General features: G+C 40.7%; 1 protein-coding gene across 3 annotated transcripts in view; it reads left to right on the forward strand.

Annotated features, from left to right (window-relative positions):
- The window catches only part of CDH26 (cadherin 26), a 55,412-nt gene extending 53,052 nt beyond the window's left edge, over positions 1-2,360 (forward strand). For all 3 annotated transcript variants that reach the window (XM_054467623.1, XM_054467624.1, XM_054467625.1), the window contains one exon: positions 362-2,360. In XM_054467623.1, coding sequence (XP_054323598.1) covers positions 362-565 — 204 coding nt within the window. In that variant the 3' untranslated portion in view covers positions 566-2,360. The remainder of the gene's footprint in view (positions 1-361) is intronic.
- Positions 2,361-21,465: the final 19,105 nt, after the last annotated feature.

Consider the following 21,465-nt stretch of genomic DNA (forward strand, 5'->3'; position numbering starts at 1 on the left):
AACAAGGGTCGGGGGTTCATGGAAGGGGAAGTGTCCAAGGGCACAGGACAGGGAAGGGCGAGCCTCAAGGAATGAATCTGCAAGAGGGTGGGAGCAGGTGGGAGGTCCTCCTGGGGGCTCCTGTCATACTCCTGGGGCGGCCACCACTGTGTCACAGTTCCCTCTCAGACTATAAGGTGGGATGTGTCCCCTCAGCATGGCTGCCACTTCTGGGACTGTACGAACTCCTGTGTCAGCTGAGGACGCGGGGCCTGAGTGCTGTTACTACTGCATTGAGGTGTTCCTCAAATCAAAGCTAGAGAAATGAGCTGGGTATGGAAGCACATGGCATTTACCTTCTCTTTCCCCCACTTTTCCGCAGAAACTCCATGTTGCCGATGTGCTGGAAGATGACCCCGGCTACCTACCTCACGTCTACAGCGAGGAAGGGGAATGTGGAGGGGCCCCATCCCTCAGCTCTCTGGCCAGCTTGGAACAGGAGCTGCCACCTGATTTGCTGGACTCTTTGGGTTCAAAAGCAACTCCGTTTGAGGAAATATATTCAGAGTCAGGTGTTCCTTCCTAAAAAAATGTATATTTTGGAGAATTGAAATCATGGAAGGGAATCACTATTCAGAGATTTTTCCCCTTTGCTTTTCTTTTCTCTCCTTAAAAGAAAAATTACCTTCCAGTCCTAGGATGAGGACACACTATTGGTTTGAATTAAATGCTTTGATATTCTCAGATCAGCCATCTTGAACCAAAGCAAAACCACAAGTTACGCTTTCTTAAAATTTGATTTGTCATATTTTCTAGAGAAACTTGAATTTAATTGTGTTATTCTTAGCTTCCACTGGCAGCCTAGTTTTGAGGGTAAATGAAAATATAACCCATAGATTACCCAGCTACTTGAGAACAGCAGGTAATACTGAAGGAAAATAAAAATAGTTTTGAAAACGTTACTTACATTTCTATGATTATGATTCTGCTTCCATTTAAGGGAAAACTTAGGTAAATAGAGAAATGTTTCCTATTACATTTGTAATCAGTATTTTAAGTGATTTTAAAAAAAATAAGTATTAGTCCCTATTCACTTTTTGATTAGATAAATAGATAAAATATGTTATCTTGAGAGAAATGATTATGCTGAAAGCTGTATAAACATTACACTCTAAGAAATGAAAAGCTGACATAATTTAACTTGTATGTTTTATGTAAGTAAAAGAGTTTAGGAGCCTTTGAATGAATAAGTTCTGATTAGATTTTATCTTTAAACAAAACCACAAAATTTAATTGGTTTTTACTTGTCCACTTACTGCTAGTGTCAGTTTCAGGGGGAAGAAATGGTTTCTTCAAAAATCTTAATAGGGGAACATATGCCCTAAAAACAGTCAGTTTTCTAGTCTGAGTAATAGATAAGAGACTGACTAAGCAAAGTTTAAAATCCTATTAGGACACTTTAATGCACATATTGGGTATCTAAAAGTCTACAGCCATATAAAAATTTTATATAATTAATGAGCAAATGTCCTCTCTCACGCCCTAAAATAAATCAGTAGAAACATGTTTGCTGTGGAATCAGCGAAGTATTATGTTAAACAGTGAGTTACAGCTCAGAGTTAAAACTTTCTCCTTTTTGAAGAAGCTGTGCAAATACTTCTTTTAAAGAGATCTGGCCTTTTCCTACCTGGTTACCTCACTCTTCCTCTGCTTTGGGAAGCTGAAAAAGAAGAAAAACCACATTTAAAGCACTGGAATGTCTGAATGGGACGCTTGAATGTGTAGAACAGCTGTACTGACTGATCCTAGCATGACTCAGAGGACAGTCTAGGGCATTTTCTGGGTAATTCAAGATAAAAGTCATTTTTTTTTTTAAGAAAAATACATGTTTTTGGACAACAAAACAAAACAAACACACTAGTTTATTCAATTGCCTCCTTATACTTGCCTCTTTCATTCTGTTCCCTGTAGATTTTTAAAAAATTATCTCGTTTTAAAACTTTATTATTTCATTTTAAATAATTGACATATAATAATTGTACATATTCATGGGGTACATAGTCATGTTTCAATACATTTACAGTGATCAGATCAGGGTGGTTAACGTAATCATTGGCTCAAACATTTTTCATTTCTTTGTATTGGGAGGGAGCATTCAATATCCATCCCCCTTCTAGCTATCTAAAACTATGCATTATTGTTAGCTATAGTCAACATATAGTGGTATAGAGTGCTAGAACGTATTCCTCCTAGGAATAATTTGCTGTAATTTTGTATCCTTTAATAAATCTCTCCCTATCCCTCTTTCCCCCCACCCTTCCCAGCTGCTGTGTCCTCTGTTCTACCTTCTACTTCCGAGATAAACTTGGTTTTAGCTTCCACATATGCGTGAGGACATGTGATTTTCAACTTTCTGCAGCTGGCTTATTTCTCTTAACATGATATCCTCAAGCTTCATCCATGTTGCCATAAATGACAGAATTTTTTTATTTTAGTGGCTGAATAATATTTCATTGTGTGTATATACCATGCTTTCTTCATGCATTGATCTGCCGTTGGACAGCTAGGTTGATTCCACATTTTGGCCATCGTGAATAGTGGTGTAATAAACATGAGGTGCAGATGTCTCTTCAAAATACAGATTTCCTTTCCTCTGGACAAATGCCCAGTAGTAGGACTTTTGAATTATATTGTAGTTCTATTTGTAGAGTTTTTGAGGAACCTCCATACTCTTCTCCGAAGTGCCTGTACTAATTTACATTCCTACCAACAGTGTATGGGTTCCCTTTACTCAGCAACCTCACCAGCATTTGCTTTCTTTTCTTTATTTAATTTAATTAAAAATTTTGTTTGAGACAAAGTCTCACTTTATTGCCCAGGCTGGAGTGCAGTAGTGCAATCTCAGCTCACTGCAACCTCTCCACTTCCTGGGTTGAAGCAATTCTCCTGTCTCAGCATCCCAACTAGCTGGGACTACAGGCATGAGCCACCATGCCCAGCTAATTTTTTGTATTTTTAGTAGAGATGGGGTTTTGCCATGTTGGCCAGGCTGGTCTCGATCTACTGACCTCAGGTGATCCGCCCACCTCAGCCTACCAAAGTGCTGGGATTAAAGGTGTGAGCCACTGCATCTGGCCCAGCATTTGCTATTTTTGACTCTTTGATAGTAGCTATCCTAACTGGGATGAGACAATACCTCATGGTGGGTTTGATGTGCCTTTTCCTGACTATTCATGATGTTAAGCATTTTTTTCATATATTTTTTGGCCATTTTATGTCTTTTGAGAAACATTTGTTCAGATCATTTACCCACTTTAAAATTGGATTCTTTTTATTTTGCTGTTGAGATATTTGAGCTCCTCGTGTATTCCGGATAATAACCCCTTATTGGATAAATAGTTTGCAGATATTTTTTCCCATTTTGTAAGTTAACTTTTCACTCTATAGTTTCCTTTGCTGTGCAGAAACTTTTTTCGTTTGATATAATCCTATTTGTTTATTTTTGCTTTTGTTGTCTATGCTTTCGAGGTCTTACTCATAAATTTTTTTACAAGACCAATTTCCTGAAGATTTTCCCTAGGTTTTCTTCCAATAGTCTTATAGTTTTGGGTCTCACATTTAGGTCTTTGATCCACTTTGAGTTGATTTCTTTACAGGGTGAGAGAGGGGAGTCTACTTTCATTCTTCTGCATATAGATACCTACTTTCCCCAGCACCATTTGTTGGAAAGACTGTCTTTTCCTCAATGAATGTTCTTGGTCTTTTTGTCAAAAATCAGTTGGCTAAAGATATGTGTATTAATTGCTTGAGTCTGTATTCTGTTTCATTTATTGATGTGTCTGTTTTTATAGTACCATGCTGTTTCAGTTATTATAGTTTTGCAGTATATTTTGAAGTCTGATAGTGTGATGCTTGTAACTTTGTCTTTTGTGTTCAGAATTGTTTTGGCTCTTAAGGGCCTTCTATGGTTCCATACAAATTTTAAGATTTTTTTTTTTCTATTTCTGTGAAGAATGTCATTGGTGTTTTGATACGGATTGCATTGAATCTGTAGATTGCTTTGCATAGTGTGATAATTTTAACAACATTAATTCTTCTGATCCATAGGCATGAAATGTCTTTACATTTGTTTATATCCTCTTTGATTTTTCGTCAGTATTTTGTAATCATTTTTTGTAGAAGGCTTTCACTTCCTTGGTTAAACTTAGTCTTTGATATTTTAACTTTTTGTAGTTATTGTAAATGGGATTGCCTTCTTGATTTTTCAGCTAGTTTGTTGTTCATGTATAGAAATGCTACTGATTTATGTGTGTTGATTTTATCTCCAGCAACTTTGCCGAATTTATTTATCAGTTCTAAGAGTTTTTGGTAACATCTTTAGGTTTTTCTATATATAAGATTATGTCATCTGCAAACAGGGACAATTTGACTTCCTCCTTTCTAATTTGAATTCCCTTTCTTTCTTCCTCTTGTCTTATTGCTCTAGCTAGGACCTCCAGTAGTATGTTGAATACAAGAAGAGAGAGTGGCCAACCTTGTCTTTTTCCAGTCCTTAGGGGAATAGTTTCCAACTTTTCCTCATTTAGTATGATGTTAGCTGTGGGTGTGTCATATATAGCCTTAATTTGTTTAGGCACTTTCCTTTTATACCTAATTTTTTGGTATAAAAAATTTCTCATGAAAGGATACTGAATTTTATCAGAGGCTTTTTCTGCATCTGTTGAGATAATCATATGGTTTTTGTCCTTCATTTTGTTGATGTGATGTATCATGTGTACTGATTTGGGTATGTGAAACCCTTGCATTCCTGGGATAAATTCCACTTGATCATGATCTATTATCTTTTTAATATATTTTTGGATTTAGTTTGCTAATATTTTTGTTGAGGATTTTAACATCTATGTTTATTGGTGATATTGGCCTGTAGTTTTCTTTTTCTGTGTGTCTTTGTATGGCTTTGGAATCAGAATTATGCTGGCCTCATAGAGTAAGAAAGGAAGAGCTATCTCTACTTCAGTTTTATGGAACTGTCTGAGAAAAGTTGGTATTAATACTTCTTTAAAGTTTGGCAGAATTCAGTAGTGAAACCATCCAGCGCTGAACTTTCTTTTCTTGAGATAATTTTTATTATTGATTCAATCTTATTACTTGTTATTGGTCAATTGAGGTTTTCTATTTCTTTTTGGATCAATCTTAGTAGGTTGTATGTGTTCAGGAATTTATCCATTACCTCTAGGTTTTCCAATTTACTGGCATATAGTTGTTCGCAGTAATTAATAATTCTTTGTATTTCTGTGGTCTCTATTGTGACATCTCCTTTTTTGTTTCAATTTTATTTACTTGAATCTTTTCTCTTTTTTTCTTAGTCTAGTTAATGGTTTGTTGATTTCGTTTATTTTTTCAAAAAATCAACTTTTTGTTTCATTAACCTTTTGTATTGTTTTTCTGGTCTCAATTTTGTTTATTTGTGCTCTGATCTTTCTTATTTCTTTCCTTCTACTAATTTTGTGTTTCGTTTGTTCTTGAATTTCTAGTTCCTTAAGATGCATTATTAAATTGCTTATTTGAAATATTTCTAGTTGTTTAATGTAGTCTTTTGTTACTTTAAACTTGCCTCTTACGACTGTTTTTGCTGTGTTCCATGGATTTTGGCATGCTGTGTTTCCCACTTTTATTTGCCTCAAGGTTTTTTAAAATCTCATTCTTAATTGCTTTTCTCACTCCTTGGTCATCAGGAGCATGTAGCTTAATTTCCATGTATTTGTATGGTTTTGAGTGTTCATCTTGTTCTTGATTTTTAGTTTTATTCTCTTGTGGTCAGATAAGATACTTTTATAATTTTGATTTTTAAAAACTTTTTGAAGCTTGTTTTGTATCCTAACATATGGCCTCTCCTGGAGGAAGTTCTATGTGCTGATGAAAAAAATGTGTATTCCGTAGCTGTTGAGTGAAATGTTCTGTAAAGTCTACTGGGTCTATTTAGTAGGTTCAGTTTAAATCTGATGTTTCCTTGTTGATTTTATATCTAAATAATCTGTCCAGTGCTGAGAGTGAGATGTTGAAGTCCCCAACTATTATTGTATTGGGGCTTATTTCTGCCTTTAGATCTAATAATATTTGCTTTATAGATCTAAGTGGTTCAGTGTTGGGTGCATGTTTATTTATAATTGGTATATTCTCTTGCTGACATGTTCCCCTTATTATTATTTAATGTTTTTCTTGTCTCTTTTTACAGCGTTTGACTTTAAAATCTGCTTTGTCTGATATAAGTATAGCTACTCCAGCTCACTTTTGGTTTCTGTCTGTGTGGAATATCTTTTCCATCCCTTCATGTTCAGTCTATGTGTGTCTTTACAGGTGATGTGAGTTTCTTGAAGGCAGCATATAGTTGGGTTATTTTTAAATTCATCCAGCCAGTCTTTATCTTTTAAATGAGGAATATAATCTGATTCAAGGTTATTATGGATAGGTGAGGGCTTACTCCTGTCATTTTATTGATTTATTGATTGCTACGTTGTTATTTTGTATATCCTCTGTTTCTTACTTCCTCTGTTACTGCTTTTTATTTTTTTATTTTATTTTTTTTGCAATTGGGTGGTTTTCTGTAGTGATAAGCTTTTATTACTTTTTTCCCCTTTGTTTTTGGCTTTGCCAGTGAGTTTTATAGTTTTGCATGTTTTCATTATGGTGGTTATTTTCTTTTCACTTCTAGATGTAAGACTCCCCTGAGCATTTCTTGTAAGGTCAGAATAGTTGTGATGAGTTCTCTTAACTTTTGCTTGTCTGTGAAAGATTTTACTTTTTCATTTCTGAAGGATAGCTTTGTTGGGTATAATATTACAGGCTGGCAAGTTTTGTTTTGTTTTCAGTACTTCGAATATATCATCCAATTCTCTCCTGGCCTGTAAGGTTTCTGCTGAGATATCCACAATCTAATGGGGATTCCATTATATGTGACTTGATGCTTTTCCTTTGCTGTTTTTAAAATTATTCCTTTGCCTTTAACTTTTGACAATTTGACTATAATGCGACTTGGAGAGAATCTATTTGGAGTGAATCTATTTGGAGTTCTTTGAGCTTCCTGGATCTGGGTGCCTATCTGTTCAACAGGAATTGGGATGTTTCCAGGTATTATTCCATAAAATATATTTCATACACCTTTTCCATTCTCTTCTCCTTCTGAAACACTCATAATGTGAATATTCGTCACTTAATGGTGTCCCATAAATCCTGTAGTCTTTCTTCATTCTTTTTGTGTCTGCCTATGTTATTTCAAAAGACTTGTCTTCAAGTTCAGGAATTTATTATTCTGCTTGGTCTTGTCCCTTGTTGAAGCTCTCAACTATATTGTTTAATTTCATTCACTGAATTCTTCCATTCCAGAATTTCCACTTGATCCTTTTTAATTATATCCACCTTTTTGTTGAATTTCATGTACAGATCAGAAATTGCTTCTTGATTTTGCTGAATTGTTTATTTGTATTCTCTTATATTTCACTGAGTTTCCTTAAGATTATTATTTTGAATTCTTTTACTAGAATTTTGTGTATTTCCTTATGATTGGGGTCTGTTACTAGAGAATTATTGTGTTCCTTTGGAGGCGTCATGTTTCCTGGCCTTTTTTGTGTTTGATGTGTCCCTGCATTGATTTATACATATCTGGTGAAACAGTCACCTCTTCCAATTTTATGGAGTAGGTTTCATATGGAAAAACTTATTCATATAGATGGGTTTTGGGGTGTTGGTTTGATGGGGTGCATTGGCTTTGATTCTAAGTGGACACAGTAGCGTAGTCTCTATGTAGTGTCTTCAACTGTAATCCATGCTAGTGATGTTTGTCTCAGGGGCCTGGGCTGAGAGAGTTTATGGCAGTGGTGGTGCAGCTTTGCTAGAGGTGGGCTCATTGGTTTGTTTCTCAGGTCGGGGACACATGTGTGCACACAGTGGGTGAGCCAACTTGTGGTCTGGCTTTCTGGAGTTGGGACCATGGGATTATTACCCTGGCTGAGGGCACAGACACACAATTGCTTGGCTGACCTGGGATCATGCCTGCCAGGGGCATCATAAGGGGCTATTTCTCAGGCCGGGGACAGGGGCACAAGGCGTCTTGGCCAGCCTGGAAGGTATCTTCCTGCAGCAGCCCACAGGGCTATTTTTCTGGCCTGAGATGGGGGCACATGGTTTCTCAGCTGGCCTGGGGATGTATCAGCTGCTTAGTGCCTCAGTTACCTCTCCCACTTGGGGTAGGGCATGCAGTGGTTTGGCCGGCTTAAGAGTTGGTTCACCCTGGGCAGGACTGCAAGGCTGTTTGTCCCACTGGAAATGTGGGTGGTGAAGGGTGGGTTTCTTTTTTGGGCTCATCCTGAGTCACAGCTAACTCTGGGCCTGGAATCTACACAGCTGGGGTTGTGACATTCAGACACTCATGTGGGCTTGGTGGAATGAATATGGAGCCCTGGTGCTATAGAGGTACAGTTGCAACTGATCTCCAGAGCATAACACACTCCAGAGTGTGGCTCTGGTCTCAGAATGGTGCTGTCCTGCAGTAGCTTGGCTCACAGTGGGTGGGTATGGGTGGGTGACAGCTTGGCTCACAGTGCGGGGGGTAAGCACCTTGTGCTACTAATCTGGAACAATGCAGTTCAGTGAAATCCTATCAGCTCTCCAAACTGGGCTCAGGGCTTTGTGAGGACTGTGGGAGTCTCGTATGTAAGGACTGTAGGTGTTTGCAGTGGCAATAGGGACTGTTAGGGATCTTCTGCTTACCTTTTTCCTGCAGTGGAAAGTCCCTCCTGTCTCTGGGCTGATCTGATCTAGGCAGGGGAGATGGGGTGCAGATGCACGGTGCCTCTACACTGCCCTCCTGGGCTTCTAGCTGTCACAGGTCCTTCTCCATTCCTCTGCTGCATGACAGCATTCTCTTTTCAACACTCCAGTTAAAGCTTAGTTATTTATTTGTTGCCATGATTCTTTCTTGGTGGGGGTCCAGGAGAGCAACAGACATCTCTAGTCAGCCATCTTGCTGATGTCACTCCCAGAAACATATACTTTTGAGTCTGAATTGTTGGCGAGGGCAATAGGTGGTTATTAGACCTTCCAGATTTGCCTTACTGCCACGGGTCAAATATACACACTGTCTGTTCTTATAAATAAAGTTCTGTTGGCGCACAATCATGCTCATATCTATGGCTCCTTTTGTGTGCCAGCAGCAGAGCTGAGTAATTGCAGCAGAGACCCCATAGCCCACAAAGCCTTCATATTTACTTTCTGGCTCTTCGTAGAAAAAGTGTGCTTGACTCCTTCTCTGGGGCATTCTATTTGGAACCTCTACATCATATCAAACATCTTAAGATGTATTCATACCTTGCATTAAAAATGAACACATTGCCATACAAATTTTGAAAGGTTTTAAATACATTTGCTTTTGACTATGGGTAACTTATTTAACTTACTACTGGCTACAAAATGTCAGCAGTTTCGCTTATTTGTGAATTCCTGCATTATGAGATGCTCTCTGACAAATTGTTTTCAATAGTAATAAAATATTCATGCAATATTCATGAACAACAAATTTAACAATTAATGAGGTAACAAAATGTCACGTTTTGTAGATATTTAGTTAGACATTTATGAATTTTTAGTTTGCTGTCTTCTTTGTGTATTTTGAAGCCGATATCCTTATCTGTACACACACACACACACATATATATATACACACATATATACATATATACACATATATACACACACACATATGTGTATATATATATGTCTGTATATATATGTGTGTGTATATATGTATATATATATGTGTGTATATATATATGTGTGTGTGCATATATATATATATATTCAGATCCTGACTCTTTTCATAGGCCTTTCGGTCTTGGAATTACAGTGTCCAGTGAAGAAAATGGCCATGTTGGCATCTTTATGAAGTACCCCTGGCATAGGATACTTCAGCCTTTCCCTTTACATGCAAGTCTATATTGTAAATTATCACCTTCCCCAACTGATGTCTGCAGGAGACATTCCTGGATGTCTGCTGGTCCTCCTCCCAAGTTCATTCTCAAGTCTACCTACATGCTTAAAAAAAGCATCCATTAGAAACATCAGCACCAGGAGGTTTTGGTGAAAATTCTTAGCTTGTAATGGAATTCACATATACTCATGAATTAAACTAATTCTTGCTAACGGCAATGAATAAGGCAATAAACAGAAATAGTAAATATTTTCAGAGAAAATGTGATTTTATTATGAACATTTGCCTCCAAATTACCCAGGAGTCCAAAGATAGCGGCAGTCTGAGAAGTTAAATATTTATTTTGCGTTTCATCAATTTTGGTTTTTATGTGCAATAACAATCTGATTGGTTTTGTGGAGCTTTTCATCTAAGATGCTCGTTGTGCTTACTTTTATGATTTACTAAACACAGCAGATACCTCAGTTGTTAAAACTTTCCTTTTCCCAAGTGAAACACTGACCAAGGAGACCTCATTTTATGTTTCTGTGAAGCAGGCATAGCAACGGTCCCCTCAAAGATGACCTGTGGCAGCCATCAAGGATATCAAGACAGTGCCCGATACACTGAGTTTCTAAGATGGTTTCCTCTCATCAGAGAGTTTTTCTGTGTGGCAGAGACTGCAACCCTTGTCTAGTCATTGTCTTCTCTGAAATGTGTGTGTCAAAGGCCAAACAAATCTGCTATGAAGAAGGAGAAGGATAAAGAATTCTGGAGCCATGAAAACGGTCCTTTCACTGTTCCCAGCACAAGCATTCTACTGCTGAAATTTTATGCAAGTATGAGGCTGCAGAGACTGCTGATTGCCCTAAAACGTGTTACCTCTTCTTCTCCAGTAAAAGAACCCTGATTCTTGCTGTGCACTTGCCAGGCACAATGGCAGCAACGTTTCCCATCCTCCATTTCAGCTAGGCATGGCTGAGTGACTAAATTCTGGCCAATGGGAGGCAACTTCCAGGAAGTGTCCTTGAAGAGGGTGGAGATGTGTCTGTTTCCTCTCCGTCTTCTTCTACTGGCTGGAATTAGAATGTGATGGCTGGAGGTGGGGCAGCCATCCTGGTCATTGCTGTCAAAGCTGATACACAGTGTAGTGCAGGATAGAAAAGGCAGAGGTGCCTGTGCACCAGGGAGCCCCACTCCACTCCTGAACCACCTTCCTCTAGACTCAAAGTGAGGAAGAATTAAACATGTCTTGTTTAAGCCATTGTTCTTTTGGATTTTCTGTCATTCATGGCCAGATCTAATCTTAAATGATACAAAATAGAGACCAAGAGAAGTGAGCTACAAGTAGCAGAACCGAAGCACGTGGCCTTGGCTTAATGGATGTGTTCAGGCGGCAGGGGCTCAAATATTGTGAGCTAGAGAGCCAGTGACCCTTGTTATACAGAAACAAAGCATTTGATGAAAACCACTCCCATTGTTTTTTGAAAAGCAGCCCATGTCCTGAATAAGAACTGAGGCAGGAAATGGCAGGAGAAATTTATAATGTAAAAAAAAAAAAAAAGCATTAGCTGCTTCTCACTGCTTTTAGCAATGTTCTACAAGAGAGAGCTGGACTTTGGCTACTGCTGGCCAGTACCTGAGCAAGAATGAAAGGAAACACAGCGTGCTAATGGTGGCACTCTACCTGCAGTCTGCAATTTAAGTTGACTGAGAGCTTGGTAATTTGGAGCCTTGCAGGGTTGAAAAAACAACTGCTGTGTTTCACAAACTATATCAGTTGTAGAAATGGTTTCTGCAAAGCAGCCTGCTTAGCAGAAAATAAAACTAGTGTCCCATCCCACCAATTTGGAACCTTGTGTCAAAAGTCATTTGAAGAGTTTTGTCTTCCCAGCCAAGCCCTTGCTTCCCATGGCTCCAGGTGGGTACTTTTATGATGACAGAGAGAGAGAGAGAGAGAGAGAGAATATCAGCAGAGCATGGAAGCCCGTAAGGAAAAAACCAGAAGTTTCAGCATTAAAAATGTGTCTTCACAGAAGAGCTCACTGGAAACAAGTAGATATGAAGTCTTTATGTTTTTGAAAAAACTGTTTTACCAAAGAAACCAGCAGTTTGGTCTGTCTGCAAAAGCTTGTGATTGTCTAACCCCAAAGTGATTCCTTTGGGGGGTTGGAACAACCAACCTTCAAAACAAGAAGCAAACTGTGAATGCTGTGTAGCCTCAGGAAGGGCATACCATCTGCCCCCCACACTGGGTACAGCAGGGGAGATAATAGTAGGGAAGAGCCTCCGAGAACACAAGGCCATGGCCATGGTGAGTGATGCTACAGAAGGAGACTCCACTCTTCCTGCCCACTGGGATTTGCTCATGTATGTGGATGATGACGGCTGTGTTTATCAGCCTCCAACTACCAAGTGGGAGTTTTAATCACAGCTCTTCTGTTCTTACTCATCTCCCTTATGTTGGATGTATTGAGAACAAGTAACTTATTACTTAGTTTGTAGTTTGTCAAACCATTAAAATCCTCATTCATATCTCAGAGAAAGGACTGTGCTTTACCCTGGGTTGCCGGATCTAGAGTCAGATGCAGTGATTGGATGGAATTTTGCAGATGTATCTCCTGAGGGCAAGAGATGAGCGTGTTCTCTGTATGGGAAGAAAGGCTCACACAGGTCTGTGGGTGGCCAAAGGAGTGGACTGTAGCAGAAACTATCTCCCGTAATCTCTTCTTTCCTTATTCATAAGAAATAAAATCCTGAATTTAGCCAGGGCTATGGCTTTCCCAAATGTACACTGCATTTCTGAGACTTCCTTGACCTAGCTGTGACCAGGTGACTAAGTTCTGGCCAATGGGATTCATGTAGTGGCAGCAGAGGTGGTCGTGCAAGTTCTGAAGAGTCCTGCAGAGAGCAGGTGCGTCCTCCTCTGCCTCTCCTCCCTCTTCCTGCAGGCTGGCTGCAGACCTGAAGGGGGACTATCTGCAGAGCTTAGGAAGGGAGGCGTCCACAGTGGAATCCTGTATTGGAAGGAGCCTGAGTCCCTCACACTGGCAGGCCAAAAAGGCCTGGATCCCCAAACTTTTACAAAACAGAAATAAATGTAAGTCAGTATTTGTGGGGGCACTGTGTTCTGTCATTCATTGTCAAACTTAATACTAATTAGCCCCAGTAGTGTGACCTAAAAAACAACAAACCAATAAATAGAAAACCATTGATGCATAAACGTGTGTTATGCCTTAGAGTGATTACCTCAGTGAGTTAAATGCATTCAGTGAACAGATTTTTCCCATTATGTTTAAACAAGTATTTGTACAATGAGTGAGTTTCTTCCTTACACCGTGCTGCACTATTGCTTAACAGATTCCTAAAATTCTCTTCCAAAATGCCTGTCACTGCCCCATGGCATATCCTTTTAAATATCCCTTTCCACTGACCTCACAATGTCATAGTGTCCTTTTGAGCTTGGATTTTATTTTTGGAAACTGCCAGAAGTCCTCCAGGGCCTTGAGGGGTAGGCTGGTGAGTGATCAGCCTCAGCGACACCCTTCTGGGCTGGGAGCAGGTGTGGTGAAGGGCAGATGGACTCATTACCTGAGTCACAAGGCCATTCCCACATGGGCCTGTAGAGGGTTTGAGCCCTTGGGCATACCTGTTTTAAATGACTCTGTTTTTAAAAACTTCCTCTCTCAGCCCAACTGAGAGGAGTATTAAGCAGTGGGGTAAGCGTGTACCTAGATCGCCAACTCTGGGCTGGCACTGCCAGTTTCCCCAGCACCTAGACTGCCAAGCACTGACTCCAGCTAACACTGTCCTTTATCAAAACACCCTTAAACCAAGAGTCTGAAAAGAGAATAAAGGTGATTAGGAGCTGCTTGCCCCTGATCAAAATGAACCCGGCGTAGTGTGTTGAATGCTTTCAATCTACCAAAATGGACCTTATGTGCTGGACACTATTTCAATTATGTGGAATCTGTGGTGTTAGCTTTCTCAGAGCCCAGAGCCAGGCACCAGGTCTCACTGGGACCCATGGCCTGAAAAAGGCTTCATTCTGACTTAGATTCTAGTAGAAGGTGAAGTCCCACAAAGTGCCTGTTGCCTTAACCCTCTCTGGGAAGTCAGCGGTTGCTCTGGGGTTTATTGTTTGTTTCCATATGGGGGGCAGAATGGTGAAGACATCCTCCCAAGATTCCTGAGGCCTTTCAACTCATACTCTAATCTGGCATTACTGTGAAGGAATTTGCAGAGGGGATTAAGGTGAATACCAGCTGATTGTAAAATAGCGCATTGATCTTGCATCTTGTGGGTGGGCCCAGTGCAATTCTATGAGCCCACAAGAGTGGAGACAGCTTTCTGGCTGGAGTTAGAGAGACAGAGAGAGAGTGGGAGAAGAGGAGGCAGAAGGGAGGTGAGGCAGAAGGGACTTCACAGAGACTGGAAGCAAGAAAAGCACTCACCCTGCCATTAGTGGCTTTGAAGGGGGCCACAAGCCAAGGAATGTGGATGGCCTCCAGGATCTGAGCATCCCCTCACCCCACTGGTGATTGCCAGCAAGGACACAAGAACCTCAGTCCCACAAACAAGGACCTGCATTCGGTCAAAAACCTGAAAGAGCCTGGGCGTGGATTCTCCCCAGAGTCTGTAGGAAGGAGTGCAGCCTGGCTGATGCCTTGACTTTGGCTCTGTGAAACTCAGGGCAGAGAACCAGCTGAATTGCACTGTGCCCACATTTCTGACCTACAGACCCTGTAGGATAAATTTATGCTGCTTTTAAGCAGGGAATTTTCTGGTAATCTGTATGACATCAAACCTTAGCATGAATGTAAACTTCCACAGGGAAGCTTTGCCAAGGCATCTCCAGTGCCTGGAACAGTGTCTGGAACAGCATAGGTGCTCATTAAGTGCTCACTGAGTGAATGAGTGATGTGGCGACTATTGGTATGCGGCTCCTGCAAGAAGGCTGGAGAAGACACGAGGGACCACAGCAGCAAATGGAGCCAGGACAGTGTGTATGTGTGTGTGTCGAGGGGCATGTGGAGGGCAGGGGCAGTAGGTGGTCACTTAGCTCTCTGGGGACAGGGTTATGGTCTTGCGCAGAGGAGAAGTAGTGCCGATGTGATCACAAGACTCTGATTCTGTTCCCTCGGCCAGTAGAGGCCTCAAGGTTACTGCTTGTATACGGCTCAGGTGAAAAAGAAGGACAGTGGTGGGAGGGTGAGGGTCATAGAGTCACATTTTAATCTCTGTTGTTTTTTTCCCTCGATATAGAAAAGTTGAAAGAATTGTACAATGAAGTCATGTATACCTATCAACTAGATTCTGTAGTTAACATTTTGCTATATTTGCTTTAACACACATCAATGCATCTTTCCATCCCTCTTTTTTCTTTTCTTCCTCTTCCTCCTCCTCTTCCTCATTATCCTCTTTCTTCTTTTTTCATCCTATTCTTTGATGCATTTCAAAGTAAGTTGCAGACATCGGTGTACTTTACCCCTAAACACTTTTGCCTAGGTAGTGTTGAGTTTGATACTTTTAAAGGTAAAATTTACAAATGAAATGCATAGATCTTAACTTCACCATTCCACGAGTTTTGATGAATGCATTCAACTGTGTAACCCACATCCCAGAGAGGTACAGACTCTTGCTGGCCAACAACAGGATCTGCAGTGATGAAAATGATCATTACTGCCCAGCACAGCAGCCACCATGTGTGGTCCCTGAGTACTGGAAATGTGTCTACCAAGATGGAAGACCTGCATTTTTGATTTTATTTAATTTTAAATAATTTAAGTTTATATTCTATGTGGGTGACCTGCTACCTTTTAAAATTGAAATTTTGGTTGGAATAATGATAGATTCACATGCATTTGTAACAGATAATACAAAGAGCTCTCTTATACCCTTCACTCGGTTTTCTCTCAGGGTAACATCTGACCAGACAACTGGACAGTATCACAACCAGGACACTGATATTGACATGCTCCACCTACCTTACTCATGCTTCTTCGTTTCACCTGTTCTCTTCTGTGTGTGTGTTAAGTTCTGCACTGTTTTGCCACCTGGGTAGGTCTGTGTAATCATCACCACTGACTGATGCTGAACAAGGTGCTGAGCAAGGCAGCATCCCCAGGACCCCCAGGCTGCTCCAGTATAACCACACCTGCTTTCCTCTTCCCACTCACTCTCCCAACCACTGGTGACCATCAACCTTAAACATTTTAAAAATGTTTTCATTTATGTAATGTGGTATAAATGGAATTATACAGTATGTAATCCTTCGAGATTGGCTTCTTTTGATCTGCCACATTTTTAAAAGCCTGTCTTCCCCACTGGGACTGCAGGCTCCTTGAGGGAAGGAACTGGTTATGGCTGAATCCCCAGGGCCTGACATGAAGTAGGCACTCTATGTTTATTGATTTAGCGAGAGGCAATCCAAATAAAAAAGCATTTACGTGCCAGTCCCTATGATGCAGAGGGGGCAGTGGAAGAAGAGAAAAGCTTGCAGAAGGAGATGATTCAAAATGCTGAGCAGGGAGTTCATAGGCAGGAGACATTCAGAGGCACACAGCATGGGCAACAGCTGAGAGGCAGGGCTGATCAGGAGGCTGCAGCCTGGCCTGTGAGGATAGCATGTCTTAGGCTGAAATGGCAAGTGAGGTTGTGGAGACATCTGAACCCTGGTACACTGCTGATTGGAATGTAAAATGGTACTGCTGCTATGACAAATAATATGGATATTCCTTAAAGAATTAAAAATGGAACTACCGTAGGATTCAGCAATCCCATTTCTGAGGATATATTCAAAGAATAGAAATCCTGATCTCAAACAGGTATCTGCACTCTCACGTTCGCTGCAGTGTTATTCACGGTCCCCAAGCTATGGAAATAACCTCAGTGTCCACAGATAAATGAACAAGTAAAGAGATGTGATATAGACACACAAGGGGATGCTATTCAGTCTTCCAAAAAGAGGAAATCCTACTATTTGTGACAACATGGATAGGTCTGGAAGACATTCTATTAAGTGAAATAAGTGGGACACAGAGGGATGAGGACTGGAAGGTTTCACTGATGTGAGTGATCAAAAAGAGTCAGATGAAAATGCAGAAGATAGAATGGTAGTTTCCAGGAGACAGGGGAGGGGGAGATGGGGATCTGTTTGTCAACGGGTATAAAGTTACAGTTACATGAGAGGAATCAGTCCTAGAGGTCTGCTGCACAACGTAGCACCTATAGTCAACAACGTAGCACCTATAGTCAACAACATAGCACCTATAGTCAACAATGTAGCATCTATAGTCAACAATGCACTTCAACATTTTACTTTAAGTGCTAGGATACATGTGCAGAACATGCAGGTTTGTTACATAGGTATACATGTGCCATGGTGGTTTGCTGTACCTATCAACCTGTCATCTAGGTTTTAAGCCCCGTATGCATTAGGTATTTGTCCTAATGCCCTCCTTCCCCTTGCCTCCCACCCCCCAACAGGCTCCAGTGTGTGATGTTCCCCTCCCTGTGCCCATGTGCTCTCATTGCTCAACTCCCAGTTATGAGTGAGAACATGCAGTGTTTGGTTTTCTGTTCCTGTGTTAGTTTGCTGAGAATGATGGTTTCCAGCTTCATCCATGTCCCTGCAAAGGACATGAACTGATTCTTTTTTTATGGCTGCATAGTATTCCATGGTGTATATGTGTGCATTTAAACATTTGTTAAGAGGGTAGTTCTCATGTCAAGTGTACTTACCACCAAAAATAAATAAATAAATGAATGAATGAATAAATAAATAAATAAATAATATATAAATGCAAAGGAACACATGGTCACTGAGAGACAAGAGATTCAGTCTTCACTGAGGTTGAAAAACAAGGAAGGGAAAAAGAAACTGAACTGGGAATCCCTTCTGCCACCTTCCCCCACAACCCCCTGGTTTTATTGAGGTATAACTGATATGTTAATATAAAAAAAGACATATATTGAATATCTACAATCTGATATGATAGTATACTATCACCAGAATCAAGTTTTGTGGAGCTCTGCTACCTTTTTGCTGGGTGACTTCCCCAGTCTGGGCCTCAGTGTCTATTTGAAAAATTGAGGATTCATTTTGACTGGAGGGTTTTCCACCTGAGCTGTCCAGAGCCTCAGCATTCCAGGACATCAGGGTGATTTGAAGTCAATCACAGCAGAGAAACTTTGGTCTGTTGGTGTTTTAAGTATCTGGGTTTTTTTTGTTTGTTTTGTTTTGTTGTTGTTGTGGTTTTTTTGTTTTTTTTTTTTTTTCAGTATCTCTTCACCTTCTTCTAGGAAAACATCTGGACTTCCTTTGGTAGTTCCCCATCTCTTCATCCTTTCTCTGTTTCTGTAAGTTCCAGAGGCAGATCCTGGAAGATTTTAGCTACTTAATGTAGCCCATCCCCTTGGCCACCATGATTAATTCAGAGATGTGCATTTTACCCAAACTGAGCCAGTGAGAGTGGGGCCCAGGGTCTTTCCAACTCTTTGGATGGACTTTGAAGCTGAGAGGCTGTAAGTGCAGGGGCAGTTACAGCCACCTTGAGAACATGAGGGGAAGAGGCAGAGTGGTTAGGGGCCACCAGATGTGGGCAGCATGGAAGTGAGCTAAGAGGGAGTGGAGTGGGTTCTAATGACATTGCTTAAGTCCTGCACCTAGTTAAGAAGCCATGACTCCCCTTGGACAATTACCTGCACCAGTGAATTCATTTTTGTGCTTGATTCAAGTTTTTGGAAACCAGCCTAGAGTGAAAACATTTCCTTCAAAAGTTTTTTTTTTTTCAAAGTGAAAGCAGGTTTATCAAGAAAGTAAAGGAATAAAAGAATGGCTACTCCATAGACAGAGCAGCCCCAAGGGCTGCTGGTTGCACATTTTTATGGTTATTTCTCGATGATATGCTAAACAAGGGGTGGGTTATTCATGCCTCCCCTTTTTAGGCCATGTAGGGTAACTTCCTGGTGTTGCCATGGCATTTACAAACTGTCATGGCGCTGGCGGGAATGTAGCAGTGGGGAAGAACTGGAAGTCCAGCTTTCCAGGAGAATCTTCTCAGAGCACCTCTCACCTGCTTTGTGTAGTCTAAAGTGAGAAATTGCTTCAGCCTCAGCAGGGGCTGCATCATCCCTCAGGGAACAGCCACAGCTGGGTGAGGACTGCCACAAGTCATTTACAAGGAGATGATGCCACGGAGACTAATGCAGCCTAGTAAATGGAAACACGGGGCTTTGGCCCGAACACCCTCTTTCAAGAAAGTTCTTTATGACCACAAGAAAGTTTGAGTCTCTATATTTTTGCATGTACGAGATTTCTCCTTTTAAGAAAGATTCAGTTATGAATTCAGGCATTCAAGTTAATCCTTGAGAATTAAATCAATTGAATTAATTATTTGTAAAAATGTCCTCAGGTTCTTCAGATGAAAGGAGTATGATCTTCACAGAATTCTGCTTGTAATTTCCAGAGCAGTTGATGTATTTTGTTGTATTTTGCTGATGATTGGCTTTGTGTGATGTGCAAAGTTCTTTATAGAGAGGCTGGGAGAGAGTTGGGGGGCCAAAGGTGAGAGGGCTGTGTTCTTCCCACGCTGACTCACAGCCTCTCGGGAGTTTATCACGGAGCTGGGTGGCGGCCACTGTCTTCGCTTTCCCAGTTTCCGGTTTTGTTTTTTAAAGTTTTCATCCTCCCACTTTGGAAGCCTATGGACTTCATCTGTCATGCGATTTGTAAATCAAGACTCCAACAGGCAGCTGTTTGCTTCTGTTAGCTTTCACGACACAGGTGACACTGCATGGAAGGCCTGCCTCTTTAAGTCAGTTATTAATATGAAATGACACCAAGTTGTTTCTCAAAAACCAAACAGGCTAAGAATAGTAAAGAAAAATCATAATCTCACAGTATTATAATTCAATAACTATCATTATTAAAATGGTGGCATAAAGCCCAAGCTTTGCAATGTGTGGGGGAAGTTGAGTGAGAAATTCATCCTGAAATTCACCTGTGTATTAGTCAGAGAAATTAGTGCTGGCAGCTGAAACAGGTAAATCCACCAAGGCTTTTAACCCAATGAAGGTTTATTTCTCATTCAGGCAAAGTCCAGTAAGTGCACAATTTGGGCCTGTAGGTTGGCTGTGGCAGGAGGAAAGATGAAGAAAGCACAGTGGCTCTTAAATTCTATTGGCCAGAACTAGTCCTGTGGCCATGATCTATTTGCAAGGGAGACGAGGAGATGCGAATGAACGCATAGATACTGAAAGCATGTGGTTCCTCTACCAATGTAAGACGGATTTCTACTGTTGTTAGGCAGAAATGAAACTCAAAACTAATTTAGATGATGGAATTATGAAGAACTTGAATGTGGGCCTAACATAAGAATCACATTTCCAATCCTGGTGTCTCACAGAGGATCAAAAAACAGTGTATGAAAGACATGTGATGTGGGCATTTAGAGCATTGGCTTTGGTTTGGGAGGAAGCCAGGGCTTAACACCAGCTCTATTGTTCACCTTGTGTGAGCTTGATTAAGTGTATTCAACACTTTGAGTCCTTATTGCTTTGTCTGTAAAATGGGGAAAACAGTAACACCCCTCTTATAGGTTTTTTGAGAAGTCATTGCTATTACTCTCACCACCACCTCTGCCCCAGGAACTTGTCTTTGTAATAAGATTTTTGGTGGATCTGAAGCTGTGGGTTATTGTTTAACCTCCTTCGTGTACACAGGCTGCCCTCCTTCATGCATACATGCACGTGGCAAATACTTATCAAGTGCTTAGTGAATGCTAAGCCTGTGTTACCATTTTGTCTACATTATTTAATTCTCACTTTCTGCTATCACCCCATTTTGCAGATGAGGAGAACAAGGCTGGGAGAAAGCAAAGGAGCCACTTGTTTAAGTTTATGCAGCTGAGAAATGAACGAGGTGGGGTTTGAGTCCAGAGTGCACATTCCCCATCACCCCTTAACAAAAAGGCATGTTTCCCAGGAGACTACAGAGGAGAATTGGCAGGTGGTCACAATTGCAGGGCTATCTCAGGCTGAGCAGAGAGTACAGTGGAGGGGCATGGGCCTGCTGTTGGCGGTGAGGGCCTTGGAAATGGCTTCCTGGAGGAGGTGGCAATTATCCAGGTAGGCAAGGTGTGTGTGTGTGTGTGTGTGTGTGTGTGTGTGTGTATGTGATCATGAAGAAGAAATAATGTGCAAAGGCCTGGTCATAAATAACTTTTCCTCTGCAAACTGTGGATGGCAATTCACCGTGTTTCTCACCACTGGCCTGGTCACTGCTTATCCAATATGCACGTAAGAATTACTTTTTCTCTTTTTTCCTTTCTATAAATTCTAATAGAATTTCCTTTAATGCATTAAAAAAGCAACTAGCATGTTCAACCCATGATATCATATATCCTATGTTTTAGGATGCAACTAAAGTGAGTATATAGGTGAAGAGGGTGAATCAGTGCAGACAGCAGCACAGGGAAAACCAGGAACTGTCAATATAGCAAAGGTGGGAAGCCCAGGGAGCT

The sequence above is a fragment of the Pongo pygmaeus genome, chromosome 21 (genome assembly GCF_028885625.2).
Source record: "Pongo pygmaeus isolate AG05252 chromosome 21, NHGRI_mPonPyg2-v2.0_pri, whole genome shotgun sequence".
NCBI lineage: Eukaryota > Metazoa > Chordata > Mammalia > Primates > Hominidae > Pongo > Pongo pygmaeus.